The sequence below is a fragment of the Rhinoderma darwinii genome, chromosome 10, assembly GCF_050947455.1.
Source record: "Rhinoderma darwinii isolate aRhiDar2 chromosome 10, aRhiDar2.hap1, whole genome shotgun sequence".
NCBI classification, from domain to species: Eukaryota; Metazoa; Chordata; class Amphibia; order Anura; family Rhinodermatidae; genus Rhinoderma; species Rhinoderma darwinii.
Window position 1 is genome coordinate 26,684,463 of NC_134696.1, and position 20,989 is coordinate 26,705,451.

The following is a 20,989-nucleotide window of genomic DNA, read 5'->3' on the forward strand; positions in this document are numbered from 1 at the left end:
AACAAACTCCTTCTTAAACTGGCATAAGATACGGCAGTTTTAGTAAATGTGGACAACTGTCCCTACAGCTCCATACTTATAAAAGTAGATACTCCATGTACCTCCATATCGTGCCTATATGTGACACCACACTATGGAAGCATTCACCGCATGATGAAAAATACATTATAATACTGCATGTAATGGAATCTGTCAAATAAAATTTTGGTCATGTTCCATATAGATATAAAGTCACACAAAGGTACAGTACAGTATGGGCCCATAGACTGTTATTGGGTTGAACTGGTCCACAAGATTACCAGAGGATCCTCTGAGGGGCTCAGGCTAAGACACAACGATGGGCCACAAAGGTCCATCAGAAGACAATCCCATTTGGAGGTGACTTTGGAGCCAATCACTTGCCTCTTGGGTCTTTTTCTTATGGGGTGATTGACAAATAATCTATTAGACCTTATTGATGATACGTCCTGCGCAATGATAAAAACAAAGACTACAATTGAATTAAACGTGGACGTGTTCTGTATAGATGGAGAGGGGGTCATCAGAATCATGTCCTCTTGACTGGCAGGAGGATCGTGAATTGGGAGTTCTATATCTGTATTGCGTATATACTAGAATTGTATTATGGTCATTAGTCAGGTTATGTTGAGAGTTGTAGTGCTCTATGTCTCTATAGAGTATAATAGAATTGTATGATGGTCATTAGTCAGGTTATGTTGAGAGTTGTAGTGCTCTATGTCTCTATAGAGTATAATAGAATTGTATTATGGTAATTTCCAATGTTCGGGTCATGTTGGGAGGTGTAGTTTTCTAAGTCTGTATAGAGTATAATAGAATTGTATGAGGGTCATTAGTCAGGTTATGTTTGGAGTTGCAGCATTCTATGTCTGTGTAGAGTATAATATATTTTGCATCCTTTCTATCAGATATAGTATATGTTGCATATGTACTGAGGGTGAGGTAATTGTTATATACAGGTCCAGTGGACGGGTCATATTCGGTACATTTAGTGTCGTAATATGTCTGCAGAGTATGTTTCGTCACCACTTCTCTGGTTATGCAAGTCTAATAGTGTGCAGACATATCTCATTCACTTGCCCATATCTGTTAACTCTTCGGCCACAACATAGCTGCATGTAATACAGACTGATGAAGGACAGTAGAGAGAAGCACAAGTCATCCACAAACCTCAGCCGCACGCACACCTTCCTGCATAGTTTGTCAGTCGGCTTCTGGTCCATGTAGAACGGTTGATGACGCTATTGGTCTGGCTATGTAATCGGTATTGCGGCATCTTGAGCGGAGAGATTCTTTCGCTAGAATGCTGTGTATTGATTTTAGTTCAGTATTTAACACAACTGTGCCTGCAAAACTGCTGCTAGAATTATAGACCTTGGGTTGTAAGTGGCTTCTTGATTTTTTTTAATGAATATAACCCATGTACCTAAAGGAGCCTTACATTTCATGAATGCTACAATATTGAACTATTATCCTATTGTTCACCTAGTGGAACATCTTTAGGCCTTAGGGCTAGGTTCATATATACATTGTTGTTTTTTTCATTAATAATAATTTTTATTGTTCAAGAAAAGTATTACAGATATACATATAATTAATTGTTTTCCTATACCCTCCCTCACCCCACCGCCCTATTCCGGTCTGGGATATAAACTATAGTGGATTCTAATTGTAATAACCAATCATTGATTGTAGGGATTTTTTCCCATATCCAAAATCTGACTATTAAGATTTGAGCAATGAATAGAGTTTTAATCAGCCCCTTTTTTTCCCCCCTTTTGATAACGGCACTTCTGAATCAGCATCGAGTAACACTAATCGGCTGATGAAATTAATTCTAAACTGAAATCGTTTAGAAACGTCCACAAATTTTTTACCCCAATAATCAGCAATCGTGGGGCAATTCCAAAAAACAAAGTAGGAGGTCTGCACCGTCTTTTTTACATTTTGAGCAAATATTTTCTCTCTTTTTAAATTCTTTTAAGTAGCTGTGGTGTGTAATATAGCGATGTACAATATTAAATTGAGTTATTTGGTGATTAAGATTTAAGGCTGCTTTCCAAATATTGTTATCAATTTTAGCCCAATGGTGTTCGTTCAAACTGTTTTTCGCTGTTAAATTTTTATTCATATTGTCTATATTGTAACAGTTATTTTTATTTATATATATATATATATATTGGCTAAGATCTTTTTCTTAGGGTTTATTGCTGTTATAAATTTAAATACCCCCTGAACTGGGGAGGCTCAGAAAGATTCCTTATCAGCAGAGTTATCAAACGCAGGTTTTAGTTGTATATATGCAAATTTTTCCTTTCTTCCCAATCCATATCTTCTTTACAAGTCTTCCCAGCCTATTATTTCCCCCTGTTCGAAAACGTCCCCTACAGTTTTAATTCCTTTTTTCCCCAGGGGGTTATACCCCGATAATGTGTATACTTCATGAAGATTCCTATTGAACCAAAGTGGAGTGAATCCAAAAACACCCTTCCGGTTAGAGATCTTTCCCAAAAGTTTCCAGCTTTTATTCAGCTGGATAACCATGGGGAGTTTGCCTACTTTACTAGTGTCTAAAATGTGGAGAAGAGGCATTTTTCTGTAATAAGATAGATAACAACGTTTCTTCTCAGCTCGTACTATAGATTTATGGGAATTTAGTTGAAACGTTGGTTACTCTTTACCTGTGTTGGAAAATGTAATTGTCTATGATTTTCAATACAAGGAGATCCTGCAAACAACCCTATAATTTTTATTTTTAAATGGGATTTTAATGATAGATTTATGCAAATATATAGGCAAATAGCTGCATACGTCTGGAGAGTATATGTCCGGTGGCACACTTTAAATGTACATACCCCAGTACCTTACAAAGCCTTATTTGCAATAGCTGCATCAAACAAAGTCTTTTGCTTTAAGGGCGGGTTCACACATAGCGGAATTTCACTTAAATTCCGCTGCGGACACTCCGCAGCGTTAATCCGCAGCGGAGCCGTTTCTCCATTGACTTTCACTTTAATTTAGCAGTGTTCGTTTACACGATGCATACAATTCCGCTGCGGAGCATAGGCTGCGGAGCGGAATTTGGTGTCCGCAGCATGCTCTGTCTGTTGCGGAGCAGTGGCGGACTGGTTGCGGACTCATGGCGGAATTTCTCCATTGACTTCAATGGAGAGTCAAAATTCCGCAATGAAGTCCGCAGATCTTATGTGTGCTGCGGAGCGTATTGTTTTTACTACCATGACATTTCTTCATTCTGGCTGGACCTATGTATTTCTAGGTCTACAGCCAGACTGAGGAAGTCAATGGGGCTCCCGTAATGACGGGAGCGTTGCTAGGAGACGTCTGTAAATAGTCACTGTCCAGGGTGCTGAAAGAGTTACGCGATCGGCAGTAACTGTTTCTGCACCCGGGACAGTGACTACCGATCTCAATATACATGTATCTGTAAAAAAAAATATAAGTTCATACTTACCGAGAACTCCCTGCGTCTGTCTCCAGTCCGGCCTCCCAGGATGACGTTTCAGTGTAAGTGACGGCTGCAGCCAATCACAGGCCAAGCACAGGCTGCAGCGGTCACATGGACTGGAGCGTCATCCAGGGAGGTCGGGCCGGATGCCGAAAGAGGGACGCGTCACCAAGACAACGGGCGGTAAGTATGAATTTCTTTGACTTTCACTAGGGAAAGTGCTGTCCCTTCTCTCTATCCTGCACTGAATAGGGAGAAGAGAAGCACCTTTCCTGCAGTCCGCAGCGGCCAGTCCGCATCAATTTTCTGCACATTTTGTGCAGATCCGCTGCAGAATCTGCAACGCAGATTCTGTGCGGCATTGATGCGGACAGTTGCGGAGGAATTCCGCCATGTGTGGTCATGCCCTAAGGGCTAATCCACTTTAAAAAACATTTCCACTATTAACCCATCACGTACATGTACGGGTGTCGGCTGTGTTTTACAGTTGACAGCCCAGACTAATGGCCGGGAACAGCGACCGTGCTGTTCCTGGCCGTTTAACCTCTCAAATGCTGCGGTCAATCATAACCGCAGCATCTGAATCATTGAAAAGAGGCGGCGGACACTCTGACAGCTCATCAGCGCCCCCACTCAGCAATCGTGTGGCGCCAGTGGTTGTCATGGCAGCCCGGGGGCCTAATGAAGGCCCCCAGGTCTGCCTTTTGTCTGCCTCTGTTAAGCCGTGTCTCTGGCACGGCTTAACAGTAGCCTGGGAAAATAACGATATACTGCAGTACATTAGTATTGCAGTATATTGTACTCTAGGGGGACTAATAAATAGTGTAAAAAAAAGTTTAATAAAGTTATTAGTAGTGAAAAAAATTATATTAAAAGTTAAAAAAACCTCCCTTTTCCCATTTTTCATCTAAAGTAATGTAAACAATAAAAAATAAACAAAATTGGTATCAATGTGTCCGTAAAAGTCTGAACTATTACAATATATGATTATTTAACTTGCAGAGTGAACGCAGTAAAAAACAAAAACTGTAAAACGCCAAAATGTAAAACGCCAAAATCGCTGTTTTTTGGTCACCTTAGCTTGCAATAAAAATAATTTATAAAAAGTGATCAAAAAGTTGTACCAATAAAAACTACATCTCGTCCCCCCGAAAAATAAGCTCTCACACCACTCAATCAACAAAAAAATAAAAAAAGTTGTGGTGAAACAAAACATTTTTTTTTAAACAAAAAGGTTTTTGTTTTTTTTAAGTAATAACATATAAAAAACCGATATAAATTTGGTATCACCTTAATCGTATTGAGCCGCAGAATAAAGTTAAGTTGTCGTTTTTACCACATGGTGAACGTCGTAAAAACGAAAACCAAAAAAACAATGTAGGAATCGTAGTTTTTTTCCAATTTCAGCCCGCAGATAATTTTTTTCCAGTTTCAGCCCGCAAAAAATAGTTTTTTCAGTTTCCCAGTACATTTTATGGTACTTTAAATGGTGCCATTAGAAACTACAACTCATCCCGCGAATAATAAGCCCTCACACCGCTCCATTGACGGAAAAATAAAAAAGCTCAAGGCAAATCCGACACATGTTTACTAGAGGATTCGCGGCAGAAACCCGAGGCTGACGTTCGGATTTCTCCATGTTAACGCTGGTAAACTGTCCCTTTGGCCTCGTTTACACGAGCGTGATATACGTCCGTGCGACGCGCATGCTTTTCACGCGTGTCGTACAGACCTATGTTAGTCTATGGGGCAGTGCAGACAGTCCGTGAGTTTTGCTCAGCGTGAGTCCGCTGAAAAAACCTCACGACATGTCCTATATTTGTGCGCTGTTCGCGCATCACGCACCCATTGAAGTCAATGGGTGCGTGAAAATCACGCAGGTCACACGGAAGCTCTTCCGTGCGAACAGCGTGATTCGCGCAACAGCTGTCAAACTCTGAATGTAAACAGAAAAGCACCACGTGCTTATCTGTTTACAAACATCCAAACGGAGTATCATAATGATGGCGGCTGCGCGAAAATCTCACAGCCGCGCATCATACACTGATGACACGGAACTGTTAAGTGCCTTTTACGCACGCAAAACGCCGCGTTTTTTGTGTGCGCAGAACGCACACGCTCGTGTAAACCAGGCCTTTATCTGCAAAATCATGCGCCCATGAATTAATACACCCTTTATGGCCGCACGATTTTGCAAATTACAACAACTTACAAAAAGCCGAGCACTGCACTCGTGGACTTTTTGCTGTGTTAAGGGCTTGTTCACGCAGCTTATTCACCCAAACATCATGAGAATGTCGCTTTCTAAAACTTTGGTCAATAAAGGAGTTGGTTCCCCCTTGCCCCATAAAACCTCTACTCTTTAAGGCCACGTTCTGACATGACAGAATTTTTCCACTGCAAATATTGGTGCAGATTCGGGGCAATTACGCAACGAATCTGCACCAACATTTGCATACTTGACAGGTAACTCAGACGTTGCAGATATCACAGCGGACTTGCCACAGATTTCAGTTTTTGCATTGCAAAGGCTGAAATCCGCAGTGAAATTCCGCTGCTTCTTCGCAACATAATGAGCTGCTGCGGAGGGAAAATTCTGCACCGCAGCCTGATTTCCGCACAGTTATTTTCGTCAATGTCTGAACTAAGTTTCCTAAAAATGTATAGAAACATGTAAAAAACGGCTGCTGCAGAATTCCACTGCGGACTGTCCACAGCGGAATTCAACAGCAATTCCGCCACATCTGAACGTGTCCTGAGGAAGACTATTTTTCTAGCTTTTGCAATCTGGCCACATGATCATTAGGCTGGAATCACACATGCAGTTTTTGGTGCAGTTTATTTTTTATAGCCAAAGCCAGGAGTGAATCCAAAAAGAAGGGAAAGTGTAAAGGAAAGACTGATAAGTCTTCTCTCGTTTGGATCCACTTCTGTGTTTGGCTTAAAAAACTGCCACAAAAAACTGCATGTGTGATTCCAGCCCGAGGCTCTGATACTGTTAGGTATTCCCTAGCAGATGCTTATGTATATCGTTATACATAGACTTCATGTATTAGCCTATAGACATATGGCAGTACATTATAATTAGGGATTTTTATTTTTAACTTTAATCACTTCAAAAGAAAAATTCTTAACTAAAAATAAATATTTAAAAAATGCAAAAAAGTAGAATAAACACAATTTGTTTTTATTTGATTGAATAAACATGTCTTAACTGTAAAAAAATGAATACATATTTGATATCCTTATAATGACTAGTATTAATATATTATTTATGGAAAGTTAATGGCATAACATAAAAAAAACCAATAGCGGAATCACCATTGCAATGATATGATCTATAGAAATGAAATGCTAATTTATATAGCCCAAAATAGTAAATGGTAAAATTCCGTCAAATTTGACAGGAGAAATAACACTGCACGCTGCATTGATTTTTCAGTCAAAACGACATACACCACGCCGGAACTCAATGGTGTCCATCGTGCCCCAATGAAATATCTCTGTCTGGCTTCAATGGAATAATAAAAAAGTTATGGCTGTCGGCTAGCGAAGGTTGTAGATTATATTTAAAATAGGGCAATTTAAAAATGTGAGCTGGAAGCCGATTGGTTATTGGGTAAATGCTCCATTTTGCCTTTGCTCCAGTCTTGATAAATCTCCTGTAGTCATATCTCACATCTTTCCTTGAGGAATAAGCTACAAGGAGCAACTGGCGCCAGGGCAAATAGGCTGCTGCAACTTACGGGAACTACTAAAGTTTTCACCATACAAATCTCATCCACTGACCTCTGGTGCAGTTTTGTTAATCCGCAGCATGTCAATTGTATTTGCGGAATCAATTCTTTTTTGTTGCGGGTTTTCCACATTGAATTCAATGGGGAGGTAAAACCCGCAACAAATAACAAATGTTGCTTTTTTTCCGGCAGAAAAGCTGTGATTCCGCCGCAAAAATCGCAGCTCAGAAAAAAAAATCTTATACTTACCCAGAGTTCTGTTTTTCTTCATCCAGGCTGGCCTCCTGAGATGACGTTTCATCCCATGTGACCACTGCAGCCAATCATAGGCTGCAGATGTCACATGGGATTAAACATCATTCCAGGAGGCCGGTCTGCAGGACATCAGAGGTTAATGGGGTTTTATTTTACGGGCAGTTCTCCGCAGCGGACATTCCGGCCAAAAAACTGCACCACAATGTGGTGCAGTTTTTCAGCCGGAATTCCCTGCAACGCCCAGTGTGAACATATCCCTATAGTTCCGCAGTATGGTGCAATATTTTGGAAATATAACCCCCTAGGCATATGGAGATACATTAGGGCCACATAGACTATGAGTGCTGTATTATTCGGCGTTTGTTTGGAGCCTTTACATTTATAAAGTCCTTTTAAAAACCCCAATGACTTTTATGGGCAGCTGTCTGAATGTCCATTGTGGGCATCAGACAAATCCTTCTAGTGAATGCGTTCTCAGGAGCTGTTCTTTCTTATTATAGGGATAGTCTGTCTCCAGCACTTCCAGTTACTGGACCACATGTAATATTAAGTAAAGGGTACATTCAGAACAGGATCTCTATTGAACACCTGCTCCGGCTCCTTCAAGGATTCTTTGCCCGTGTTCCAGCTCCATCTCCGCAATCTGTCAACCCGCTGTGTGTTCTTCTATCGATGCTTTTTAGTCTCTAGTTAAACAGAGGCTTCTGCCTGTGCAGGTGTGTCACATTAAGTCATTTCTCAATTGTGTCTGCTGAGGATGTGCTCAGCCGCGCAGCTCTTTGTATACAGAAAACATTTGTATGTTTCCAGCATTTCTGCCAAGACCTCATACTAATCCATGTGTGATTGACAGCCGGAGCCCTGGTATCACCGCATAACCCTCTACCTGTGCAGTGTTCTTGCTGCAGTGTGTCGGTGAGGTTGCAGCCATGGGTGCAGCACTCTGTGCCATTAATCCCGTGCTGAGCAACTGCAGAGAGACAGACTGCAAAAGCAGAGGCTCTCCCTATAGAAATATACCTACAGACAAGGCTACAGCACTGGCAGAATTTACCTAATCTAGATTCAGTTTATTTGTCACACAAGGCATCTTTAAAGGGGAAGTCCAATAAAAAAAATCTACATTTTAGGCCTGATTTACACGAGCGTGTGCGTTTTGCGCGCGCAAAAAACGCTGCGCTTTGCGCGCGCAAAAGGCACTTGACAGCTCCGTGTGTCATCCGTGTATGATGCGCGGCTGCGTGATTTTCGCGCAGCCGCCATCATAGAGATGAGGCTAGTCGACGCCCGTCACTGTCCAAGGTGCTGAAAGAGCTAACTGATCGGCAGTAACTCTTTCAGCACCCTCGACAGTGAATGCCGATCACAATATATACCAACCTGTGAATCAAAAAAAAAGACGTTCATACTTACCATGAACTTCCTGCTTCCTCCAGTCCGGTCTCCTGGCCGTTGCCTTGGTGAAGCGTCCCTCTCTTGTCATCCAGCCCCACCTCCCAGGATGACGCGGCAGTCCATGAGACCGCTGCAGCCTGTGATTGGCTGCAGCCTGTGCTTGGCCTGTGATTGGCTGCAGCTGTCACTTGGACTGAATTGTCATCCCGGGAGGTCGGACTGGAGGAAGAAGCCGGGAGTTATCGGTAAGTCAGACCTTTTTTTTACACGTATATGTATATTGTGATCGGAAGTCACTGTCCATGGTGCTGAACCAGTTTAACTCTTTCAGCACCGTGGACAGTGACTGTCTCCTGCCGTCGCGTACCCGAACATTTTTTGCCGGGTTCGGTCAAAACGAGTTCGGCCGAACCCGGTGAAGTTCGGTGCGCTCATCTCTAATTTGACACTCCGTTTGGATGTTTGTAAACAGAAAAGCACGTGGTGCTTTTATGTTTACATTCATCCTTTTGACAGCTCTTGCGCGAATCACGCAGTTCGCACGGAAGTGCTTCCGTGCGGCATGCGTGGTTTTCACGCACCCATTGACTTCAATGGGTGCGTGATGCGCGAAAAACGCACGATTATAGAACATGTCGTGAGTTTTACGCAACGCACTCGCGCTGCGCAAAATTCACGCATCGTCTACACTGCCCCATAGACTAATATAGGTGCGTACGACACGCGTGAAAAGCATGCGCGTCGCACGCGCGTATATTACGCTCGTGTAAATGAGGCCTTATTGAGGAAGCCAGGGCCGGCCTTTCGATGGAGGGTGCTTTGTGCATCACCTTCTGTTGGCGCCCCATCATATGGTGAACTATTCTACAAATAACCTCACCAAATAGTGCACAAATTATAAGCGCCATATGGTAGGATTCTCAAATATCAGTGCCATATGTTCGCCAAATAACAATTATAGTATAAAAATACTATACAATTTACAGTCATGCTGTCACCATACACTGTAAAAATAATATACTGTACAGTGCCACACAATACCACCATACAGTGCTCAAATAATACCAGCATACAATAACCAAAAAACAGCACCTTGCATAAAATTACGAATCCCGTGCTAAACAATCGTTAAATAGTAGTTCTGTACAAATTATATTATGATTTGTGGTGATCTTAAAAGGTAACTAAACTTTAAATAAACTTCTGACATGTTATAGTGACATGTCAGAAGTTTTGATCGGTGGGGGTCTGAGACCGATTGCTGAAACGAAGCGGCAGAAGCGCCCGGGGCAGCGCTGTGCCGCTTTCTTTCTGATTGGCTTTTCTCGGAAAGCCAAGCAATTGGTGTACGGACTCATAGACTTTCTATGAGCCCATACACCACTTGCTCCACTTTCCGAGAAAAGCCAAGCAGAAATGTAGCGGCACAGCGCTGCCCCGGGCGCTTCTGCGCTGTTTAGACTGCATTTTTTTAAGTATATTTTGGCGCATTTTACTCAACAAAATACACATTAAGAAAACACCAGTCTAAAGCTTGGCATTGGCCTCAATATTAGTGCACATGGTGCGTTTTTTTTCCTTGTGTAATTAGATTATGCGTGGTGTAAAAATAAAAGTCATGTCAATTCCTGGAGTGTTTTACGTATCATGTATCCTATTGAATTTAATGAGAGGTTTAAAACAAAAGTGTCCAAAAACGTCTCAAAAACACGTATTTATTTTAAAAAAAATTTGTTTTTGCCGTGGGGTTTCGCATAGTTTTTTTCAGCCTACACATTACGCCGTGTGAACATAGCCTAAGAGACCAGTGTGAATCTAGAAGTCATAAGGAGCACACAGCGGTATATATAAAGCAGAGGGGGCATTATAGTAAAACTCTAAATGAGGCTGGTGCTACTTCATATTATCACACCCCAACATCCAGGTACAGGAGGATCCAGAGCTTGTTGCCGCCCTTACATTCTATTCCATCACTTGTAGGAGATGGGTCCATGCACCTGCCTCATATCCGCGGGTGAACTCAAGGTAGTCAAATCTGACCCATGTATTAACCTTTTTGCTGCCAACGCCTGTTGTTCTATGCTACACTCCCTTGATATGACTAGCAATAACTTTCACATGTTATAACCTGCTTGTTTTTTTGTATTCTGTTTACATGGTATGCAAATGTAGCACTAATATTTTAATTTTTTTTTTATCTTTGTCATTTTGGGAAATTGGGTGAAAAAAATATACAATTCAAAAATTTCTGATCACTGATCACATAAAAGCTGCATTTTCTTCAGCAGTTAGTAATGGTTATGAGGATACCAGACGTGTACATAACGATTGGTATGACAATTATTTTAAAGAGGTTACTAAAAACATATATTTGAGGTGCCAGCATCTTTCATTTGTTATTTTACATTCATGTTATGACTTTTCTTATTTTTTTATTTTTTATTTTTTTTAACCCTTTGATTATATAGGATGCTGTATAGTAGACCTGGATGTCAGGTACACATGTGGTCTACCACTAGGTGGAGCTATAGCAGGCAGACTCTATTGTATAGGAGATCCCAGTGATTAATCACTGGGATTTCCCTTCTCTATAGGCAATGCTATAACACAGAGGAGAGAAATGTTAGAATTAGCCAATTGTACGGTTTTGTTTGTATTTAGCCCCCTCCCTCCGATTGCCAGGATATAACAATTACCCATTTGGCAGTGAAGGGGTTACATTTTTAAAGATTGTTTCTTGTGGCCCTACAGACAACAACCATGTATGCATTAATATTTACTGATAATCGTCCCATAATTCCCTGCACTGCAACACAGTTCTAAACACTCTTCCATATGGGCAGAATCTAAAGCTGTTCTCATACTGATCTTCCTGGTTCATTAATAGGATGACAGAATCACAGTGAACACATATACAGGCACAGCAGTAGGAGAGAAGGGTTGCAGGGGGAAGGATGTACATAAGTATAGAGAATTATTTGCCAATAATAAAGGAAGGAAAACAGAAGAAAATTGGCCACAGTGTTTGTCAGTCTGCAGAATTTTCCACTGCCGCCTAAACAAAAAATCTTATGGAAATTTTGTGGAGAACAAAGGGTTAATTTACTCCTGATTCCTTCCATTTTCTGCTGAAAGATGGCAGAGTGAGAGGGGTAGAGCTTATTCCTGGTCTCTAGCTTTAGACAAAGCAGTGGGGATCCCCCCCCCCCTCACACCCTTAAACCCCTGTGTTTTTTCCCAGATGTTTTGTCTGTCTATTGAAAGTTACTGTCTTACTATGTGAATTGCATGGCCCTTCATGCTGCTCTAAGTTATATGTATATTTTAGAAAAATTTTCAATAAAAACACAGTTGAAACCAAAGCAGTGGGGGAGAGCTCCTGCTGCATCCAGGTGCCTTACAGCCAGAGCAAGGTTTGGTTAGAGGTTTGTTAAAAGAAGAGGGAGGGGGGTGGCTCTTCTAGGACATATAAAGAGCAATTCTTTATATATATATTTGCACAATTTATATTAGAATATTAGACATATTAAAATCTAAGCAGAGAAGGGAGAAACTAAGAGTTTTTTAAACATTTTATGGGCATTTTTTATCGTTAGTGTTTTTTAATAGCCTACAGAAAGGTAGCTGACAACTTCTATAATTATTTTAATAATAGTTATTGGTGGTTGTCACCTTTGGAAATCAAGAAAACTGTCTTAGACCAGGATAACGGCTTACTTTTGTATTTGCTATGGACCCTCCCTCCGTGGAGCATGATTCCAGCTTGGACCACATCATTAGACAGCCCCTGGGGGGTAATATTGACCCTGCAACTTCTATCTGACTCCTCAGGCACAACATAAATGCTTTAAGAATTTGGGAGCCTAGAATTATCTGAGCCCTTATATATAATGGCTTCCCCTTATCTATTACCTTCATCAATGACTCAAATATGTAGAAGATGGGCCAGAAGCTATAAAAAAAGACACTAAAACACCTCTCTTACAAAAAGGGCACTCCAGGGAGGAAACACCCTCTAAGGCTGGGTTCACACGAGCATGTTACGTCCGTAAAGGACGGAACGTATTTCGGCCGCAAGTCCCTGACCGAACACACTGCAGGGAGCCGGGCTCCTAGCATCATAGTTATGTACGACGCTAGGAGTCCTTGCCTCACTGCGGGACAACTGTAATCATGTTTTCAGTACGGGACAGTAGTTCCACGGAGAGGCAGGGACTCCTAGCGTCGTACATAAGTATGATGCTAGGAGCCCGGCTCCCTGCAATGTGTTCGGTCCGGGACTTGCGGCCGAAATACGTTCCGTCCTAAGATACTATAGATAAGTTTGTCTTACTTTGAGCTTAGGAGGCCAAGATATCCTGCTATCAAAAATCATTCATAATCAAAAAGTTCTTGATCATAATATCTGTCCTATTATCAGCATGTCGCTTTACTCTTTCCATTCTAGTTATTGTGAACCAGCGCCATTCTTAACTACATATCATTGTTGTCTATAGTACTGAACCTCTATTGGGTAAGTAGCTTGAGGGTTAAATGGGATTTCCCGCCACAGATTTTATGACAAGTCATTATCTTTTCGGTTATTCCTATTGATTTTGATGAAAAGGTGCCGGCACCTGCTTGATCACCCTTCTAACAGATCCAAAGTTCTTGGCTTCTGTTGAGGTCTTAAGTGCTGAACCCCCTCCTAGATGTGACCCATATCACATCTCTAGTTGACAAGTCATAGAGTCTTTCATGGGAAACCCCATTTACTCGTTCTTCTCACTTAGCTCATTCAGTAATAAGACATTTCTTTCTATTCGTCCTTTGCTAACTATGGACTCTTCTTTGTCACCTCAACCAATTTCTCAGGTACCACGTTCACTATGTCATCCCGTACGACGGAGACCAGTCAGTGGTGGACTCATCGGAGAATTACTTTGTCACCGACAATGTAACTAAGCAGGAGATTGACCTGATGCTGGGACTCTTGTTAGGATTTTGTATAAGCTGGTTCTTGGTCTGGATGGATGGAGTTCTACATTATGCTGTCAGAGCATGGAGGACCAGTAGACGATATGGTAAGTGCACGGTTTATACATTGTTCCCAAAAACACACGTTATCTCTGAACTGACCGTCTGGCAGCCATCGGACTACCACTACCAAAGCAGATGAGACTGGAAGCCCCCTGGCATAGCAAAGGGACTTATTCTTACATAATATTGGGGTCCCCATCCCACCATCTCAATTAGCTTTTTCTTTTAGCTTGGTTGTCTGAATTTTTCTGTTCGTAAGGCCAATGATTATTGGATTTTGGCTTTTTTTTTTAGGTAAATCATGTTTTGGATCTGGTTCTGGTTTTTCAAAAATTTGCTGGTTAGATTTTGGATTTGATGGAAGTTTAGTCATGTGTATGCACTTTTGTATTTTACTTGCATACTTATTTATGTTATTTTAGTTCATAAGAGGCAGACACCACTACATTAAGGTAGGAACAACCACATGACACTCCACATGCATGTTAAGGGAACTAGCAATGAAAACTCCTACTTTTAAGTTGTCAATTAGTTTCAATGGCGGAAGGAGTGAAATAATGAAGCTATATACAGTGTATGTATATATATATATATATATATATATATATATATATATATATGTGTATATATATATATATATATATATATATACCAAAATTGAATTCCCAAAACATAGAACATGTAAGCCCTGCCCCCGTTTTTTTCCCAGGAACAACCCCAATGGGTTCTGGGTGATAATGGGTTCTGTAGGGGTTTCAATCACTTTTGATGGCAATAGCGCAGCATGCAGCACTTCTTACTGTTAAAATAAAAGAACCCCCACTTACTCCATTATAAGTCAATGGAGTCCGTCAGTAATCGATTGGTATGACCGTCATGGCTTCCATTTTGAGGCTAGTATGAACAGAGCCTAAGATGGATGTAAACATTTTCTAGAAACTAAATCTCTTCTATTCCAGGCATTCTCATATCATTATATAAGGATTGCCCTGTTCATATGATCATCTCAAAATCTACTATAAATCAGACTTTTCCCAGGAGGACTTGTCATGAAGTGTTTCTTGGATGTGTCTCGTTTCTTGAGGCCACAAATATCTGAAACGCAGAAGGAATAAACCATGACATTTACTTAGCTTGACTGCAATAAAAGTTTAGGTACATTGTATTTACTATATCAACATCATATCAGCCATATATCAGAAATCCTGATTTTCTATGGCCAGGACAACCATTAACGACTATTGTCAGACAGGGGTTGAAGGAGAAAGAGGGATATCTTTCTATTGGGACCCCCCATGTTGGACCATGTGGGTCTTGTCCCACCTGGAGACAATCAGTTCTTAAAATGAACCTGTCCAATCAGCTGAACTCCGCAGGTCTGGCTTTTCTATTCTTCAGAGATAAGATATAATTGACAGGGACTGCTCAATTCCCTCTAGTATGGGCAACCATGTAAGGTTTTGTTCACATCTGCGTCAGGGTTCCGTTCTGACGTTCCGTCGGTGCTTCCCGTCAGAACGGAACCCTGCATCACCATTGATTTCAATGGTGACGGATCCGGTACAAATGTTTTCCGTTTGCCTCAGTTGTGCAAGGGTTCCGTCGTTTTGAGGGAATCAATACCATAGTCGACTACGGTGTTCATTCTGTTAAAATGATGGAACCCTTGCACAACTGACACAAACGGAAACCATTTGCACCGGATCCACCACCATTAAAATCGATGGTGATGCAAACGGAAACCTATGGTTTCCGTTTGTTTCAGTCAGGGTTCCTCCGTTCTGATGGGAACCTCTGACGGAACATCAGAACGGAACCCTGATGCAGATGTGAACCAAGCCTAATACAGTCTGCAGGAAGGGGAGCCATTTTTTGCAGTGGCTTTCTTTCATAGAACCATACTCCCCCCCCCCCCTATAACATTCGTATGCCCTACAAGGATTGAACAACCCCTTCAATGTTGTTGTGATAGAGATTTGGCCCACTGGAGCACACATGCCATTTTGATGTAGTTTTTGGCATTGTTCTTTTTTTAGCAAACACGAGTAGTGGGTCCGAAAGAAAGCAAAGAAAAGACGGATGCATCTCCATTGTTTTGTGTCCACTCCTGATTTTAAATCCAAAAACGGAGACAAAAATTGCACATGTGATCCTGGCCTAACAGATCTCTACTGTTTAGTTCTGATTGGCTCCAAAGTCAACTCCGAATGGGGTAGTCTTCTACTGGACCATTGTGTTAGAACCTGGGCGAACCAGAAGATGCTTTGGTACTTTTTTGAGCAAGTCTGACTCTGCACATGGGTTGCCACCCGGCTTTCCAAGACCCCTAAATAGCAAGTGATCTAACTATGCATTGATACATTCCCCCCTGCAGTACTGATAATACCCCTACAAGAGCTGTAACGGTGGTCTTATACGGTTTCCTTTTAGGGGAAATGTTCCACAATGATATATCTATTGTCTTATTTTTAACCTGGGACGTACCAGGAGATTTTTCTCTCTTGAGACGCGACCACCTTGCAGAAAAGCAGATAATAATTTCTATTTTTAGTTCCTCGAGATGCTAAGAATAAATGAAAGGAAATATAAATTACCATCCAGCAGCCAGTAATGATTTTAATGAGAACCTTGACACGCAGGCTGACAATAGTTACAATTATAGGACACTTGTTGCCTCTTTTTCCTTCCTTTTTTTTTTTTTATTCCATTAAAAGTCTATTAGTTTCTCATTAGCCTGCATGAGAGGCCACTCTGGAGAATCGTACTGCAGACAGGTGGCCGTGATCAGAGACCAGGCAACTATATCCGCCATAATCCACCAAAAATAGGCTTCTCCCTAGCTCTGCTACAGTGCGGATGTAGTGTGTGGCTGCAGCTGATAGGAGGAGCTGTGTGTGTACATCTGTGCCCGCCGCTGCTCACATTGGCATGCACATCAAGCCGATAATGTCTCTTGTTATGACGGCCTTTCAGATTTGAGATTAAAACATTTTTGACAATACAGATAAATGAGGGGACATATTTGGGTTCAGGGCCTCGAGATCTGTGCTAATGCCTGATTTTTAACTATTGCTTCTCTTTCTATAGCCAAACGCTACCAGTAACAAAGCGCTGCATCGGTTATGGTTTTTTTACATTATCAGGAAAATTTACATTATCAGGCCGGGTTCACACAGGGCATTTGTGAATTGTTTTACATATATAATAGAAAGCGGCCAGATGGTACAATTTTGTTTCCACGTTGCTTATATAGCGCCAACATATGTAATGATTCTCATCAGTCCCTATCCATAATGGGGCTCACAATTTTCCTATCTCAGACACACACACTAGGGCAGATGTTTTTAGAGTGTGAATGACACCCGAAGAACCCGAAAGAAACCCACGTAAACATGGAGGAATATACAAACTTTTGTAGATGTTGTCCTTGGTCAGTTTATGCCACTATATGAATGTTTTACCCATGGAAGATTGTTAATATCATGATGAATATCCTGCATGTGCATTGCCCGATGTGGGTTTTCTCTCGGGTGATAGTAAACAGTACAATTGTAGCATTCACCACGACCAAGAGAAATGTCAAACAATGAATGATTAAGCCTCATGTTGTAAGGATCCATAACATGGTGCCCATAACCCACTGTAATGCCATGATCTGAGGTTTTTCCCATGGATTTATAGAGAATCTATAAGAAAAAAATGGTGTCATCCCACTGTATGGCCTATCTATAGAGATATCCTCCGCTTGAAGCATTGATTCAATGAAATACAGTGTCTTTAGGGGCACCATATGGCAGTGCATTTACCGCCTCTGGATCCCTATACCAACCAATAAGGGCCAGCCTTACATTGGATAATGCCCTGCGTGTACCTTCTGTATGGCGTAGGGTCATACAGTGTGCAAATAACTATGCCATAGAATGCCTAATTATAAGTGCCATACAGTATGGTGCCCAAATAATAGTGCTGTATGTTGATCAAATAACATTTCTATACAGTTGTCTTTATAACAATGCTATACAATGCTGCTATCACAATACACGGCAAAAATAATGTACTGTGGAGTGTACCACACAATGTAAATACCACCATACAGTGCTCAAATACATATATTTGGAACTGCCATCAATTAGCTGGAGTGGACAGCTTCTACAAAGTAACATCTGTCTCTCTGGAGGACCCAACATGTCCGTTCATTACAGGGACAGCCCATTTAAATGGGCACTGTATAACACCTACTTTGGTGGTACTGCGGGAGATTTGAACACTTGCTGCCACGTTCCCCTACAGATTAAATCTGATCTCTGGGGGTTCCAAACACTGGACACCCTGTGATCATCTTATTCCTGGAGGATGCCTTCTATATAAAAGGATTTCCCAAAGCAGACAACTAAAATTATATTTTGGACTTCAAAGTAAAAAGTGTCCATCAGCAACCAATCAGCTTTCATTTTCTGATCTGTGCTGAAAAGGTGAAACATGGGCTAAGGTTGTAGGTTTGGCCTTAAGTTGGTTGGTGCCATGTGCAGTACTTTCTATTAACGCCCCCTTTTATGATTTACCATATTGTACCCAAATGATGCAATCATATAGTGCCCAAATAACATTGCTGTAAGGTGACCAATTTAGGGCCTGTTCACATCAGCGTTGGCTTTCTGTTCAGGGGTTCCGTCTGAGGTATCCGTCGAGGCACCCCGCAACGGAAAGTCAAATGGAAACCACAGCTTCCGTTTGCATCACCATTGATATCAATGGTGACAGAAACACTGCTAATGGTTTCCGCTTGTCACCGTTCCGGCAGGTTTCCGTTTTTTTTTCGACGGAATCAATAGCGCAGTCGAATAGAAGATCAAAGGAGGGCAACTAAAATAGTTCATGGACTGCATAACAAAACATATCAGAAAAGACTTGAAACATGTCCAGCTTAGGCTTTGTTCACACCCGCGTTGTGTCATTCGGTTGTTCTGCTCCGTCAGAGGAACAGAACAAGGGAATAACGGAACTAATGGTTCCATTGCATGACGGACACCACTGATGGCTGACATTCAAGTGGGTTCTTTCAGGGATTTAGCATGCTGCGCTATTGTCTCCGGTAGTCTTGGCCAGATCTGCGATGGAGGCCCCAGAAGGCAGGATTTTTTAGAATAAGACGGTTTCTAGAACAAGGGTGCACACCTTGAAATTGGAGGGAGGAAGACTAAAATCTAACATAAGGAAAAACTTATTTGCTAAAAGATTGATAGATCCATGGAATGGTCTCCCAGCAACTGTTGTGGGGACATATACAGTTTATTTATTATTTATTTATTTCAGTTACTTATATAGCGCCAACATTACTATCCCTATTAGGGCTCACAATCTAAATTCCCTATTAGTATATTTTCAGGGTGTGAGAGGAAACCGGAGTACCCGGATTTGAACCCAGGACCCCAGCGCTAATGTATTGTCGAAAATGTTAAGAATTAAAAACAAGAGATATATATATGTATATATATATAGTTATTATACAAAGAAGAATACCACCCCCCCCCCCCCCCCCCAAAAAAACAACACTTATCACAATATACACACAAAAAGGGCAGACTGATGGACATGTAGGTTTGTATATGGAGGCAACAGTGCGTGTATTTCCCAGTAACCACTACGACAACTTAATATATAGTAAAAATATTACGAGAGGGGATGAGTATTCCAGATTTAAGAATAAATATACAGAGAGAAGGGACACACGGCTCTATCAAGGATACAGTTTAAGCAGCCATATTCTGTAGGTGTCTTTATCAGGGCACGGTTTAATATGTAGAACACGTCACCGGCACGCCAAGGTTGTCAGGGGACAGATTCCACTAAGATAGCATTTGACCTATTTCACTTTCAGCTTTTCGAGATCCAGCTGTAGGCAAGAATTGATGGCTTGAAGAATTGTCTTTATTTTTTTATTTTACAGGGTCTGATCTCAATATTTTTGGTTTGTGTGATTTCATATTTTCCAGTATTTGGCAGAAAGATAAAGATTGTTTTATTAGGAGGTCTTGGCCCAATGGATGAGTAAATGAGGGTCAGATCCTTACTTTGTTCTTCAGTCTTCTGTGTAGTTTCTGTCCATTCTGTTCACTTGCCATGATGGGGGGGTTCCTAGACTTAGTAATGAGGGAATTCCCTTATTTTATGGTAGAATGATGCTTATGGCAATACTGTTACAGCTTATTTAAATAAAATCACACATAAAAAGATTAATATTTTTGGGCTTTCCTATACAAATTTTTTAATTTCAAGTTGCTTTCTTCATTTATTCCACTTCATTACTTTCAAAATGTTGTTGGTTGCCCTTGAAAACAGACAACAGTCTACTTCCACTCCGCTGTCAGACATGTGACCTAACTGCTCTAGCTATGAGGCTGTCATCTCAGCTCCCACAATGCACTGCTGGTTCATAAAAAAGTACAAAATAAGTAAGCAAAGTATTTAAACCTTTTATGTAGGTTTATACGGTGTTAAGAAACATTATTGTACTTAATGCAGCTGGTCAGGGATTTCACTATCTGTTATTTTATCTATATATAAATTTGGCCCAAGAGTTTGGGAAATAGTAGAAAGAGGGAAACAAATACTAGGCTCTTCTATCTTGGCTATCAAAATCCAGCACCATAATGGGGGTCCTAATTTGATCTTTGTTATGAGCCCCCCTTTTTTAATATATATATGGCAATTTTCCATCTAATAGCTACTTTTTAGTTATTTAATCTGTACCACTCAGAATACATACAGGATTTATTATAATTAAAAAATATTTTCTCCCAAATAAAGGCCAAGCATGGTAAAGATATATTGTTAAGCTTCTTTAATTCACCCACAGTTTTTCATTTAACAAAACTAAAGTATCTAGACCACAAAGTAACAGATCTTATGTCAAGGTCATTAACCTCTACAATTTCCAAGGAGGAATCTCCATTATTCTTTCTTTGAGATAAGGATAATTGCTTTAAAACCACTTTAAACTTGGAAGAATGACATTTATTCTTATTACCGCGGAAGTAAATTGTTGGTCCAAAGGCTTCAGATCTTTAAAGAGATATGTTTGAAACACCAAATCATGGAA

At 41.0% G+C, this 20,989-nt stretch overlaps 1 protein-coding gene across 2 annotated transcripts in view; it reads left to right on the forward strand.

Annotated features, from left to right (window-relative positions):
• Positions 1–20,989, forward strand: part of TMEM240 (transmembrane protein 240) — a 50,735-nt gene that overhangs the window by 22,619 nt on the left and 7,127 nt on the right. For both annotated transcript variants that reach the window (XM_075839605.1, XM_075839607.1), the window contains exon 3: positions 13,726–13,934. In XM_075839605.1, coding sequence (XP_075695720.1) covers positions 13,726–13,934 — 209 coding nt within the window. The remainder of the gene's footprint in view (positions 1–13,725; positions 13,935–20,989) is intronic.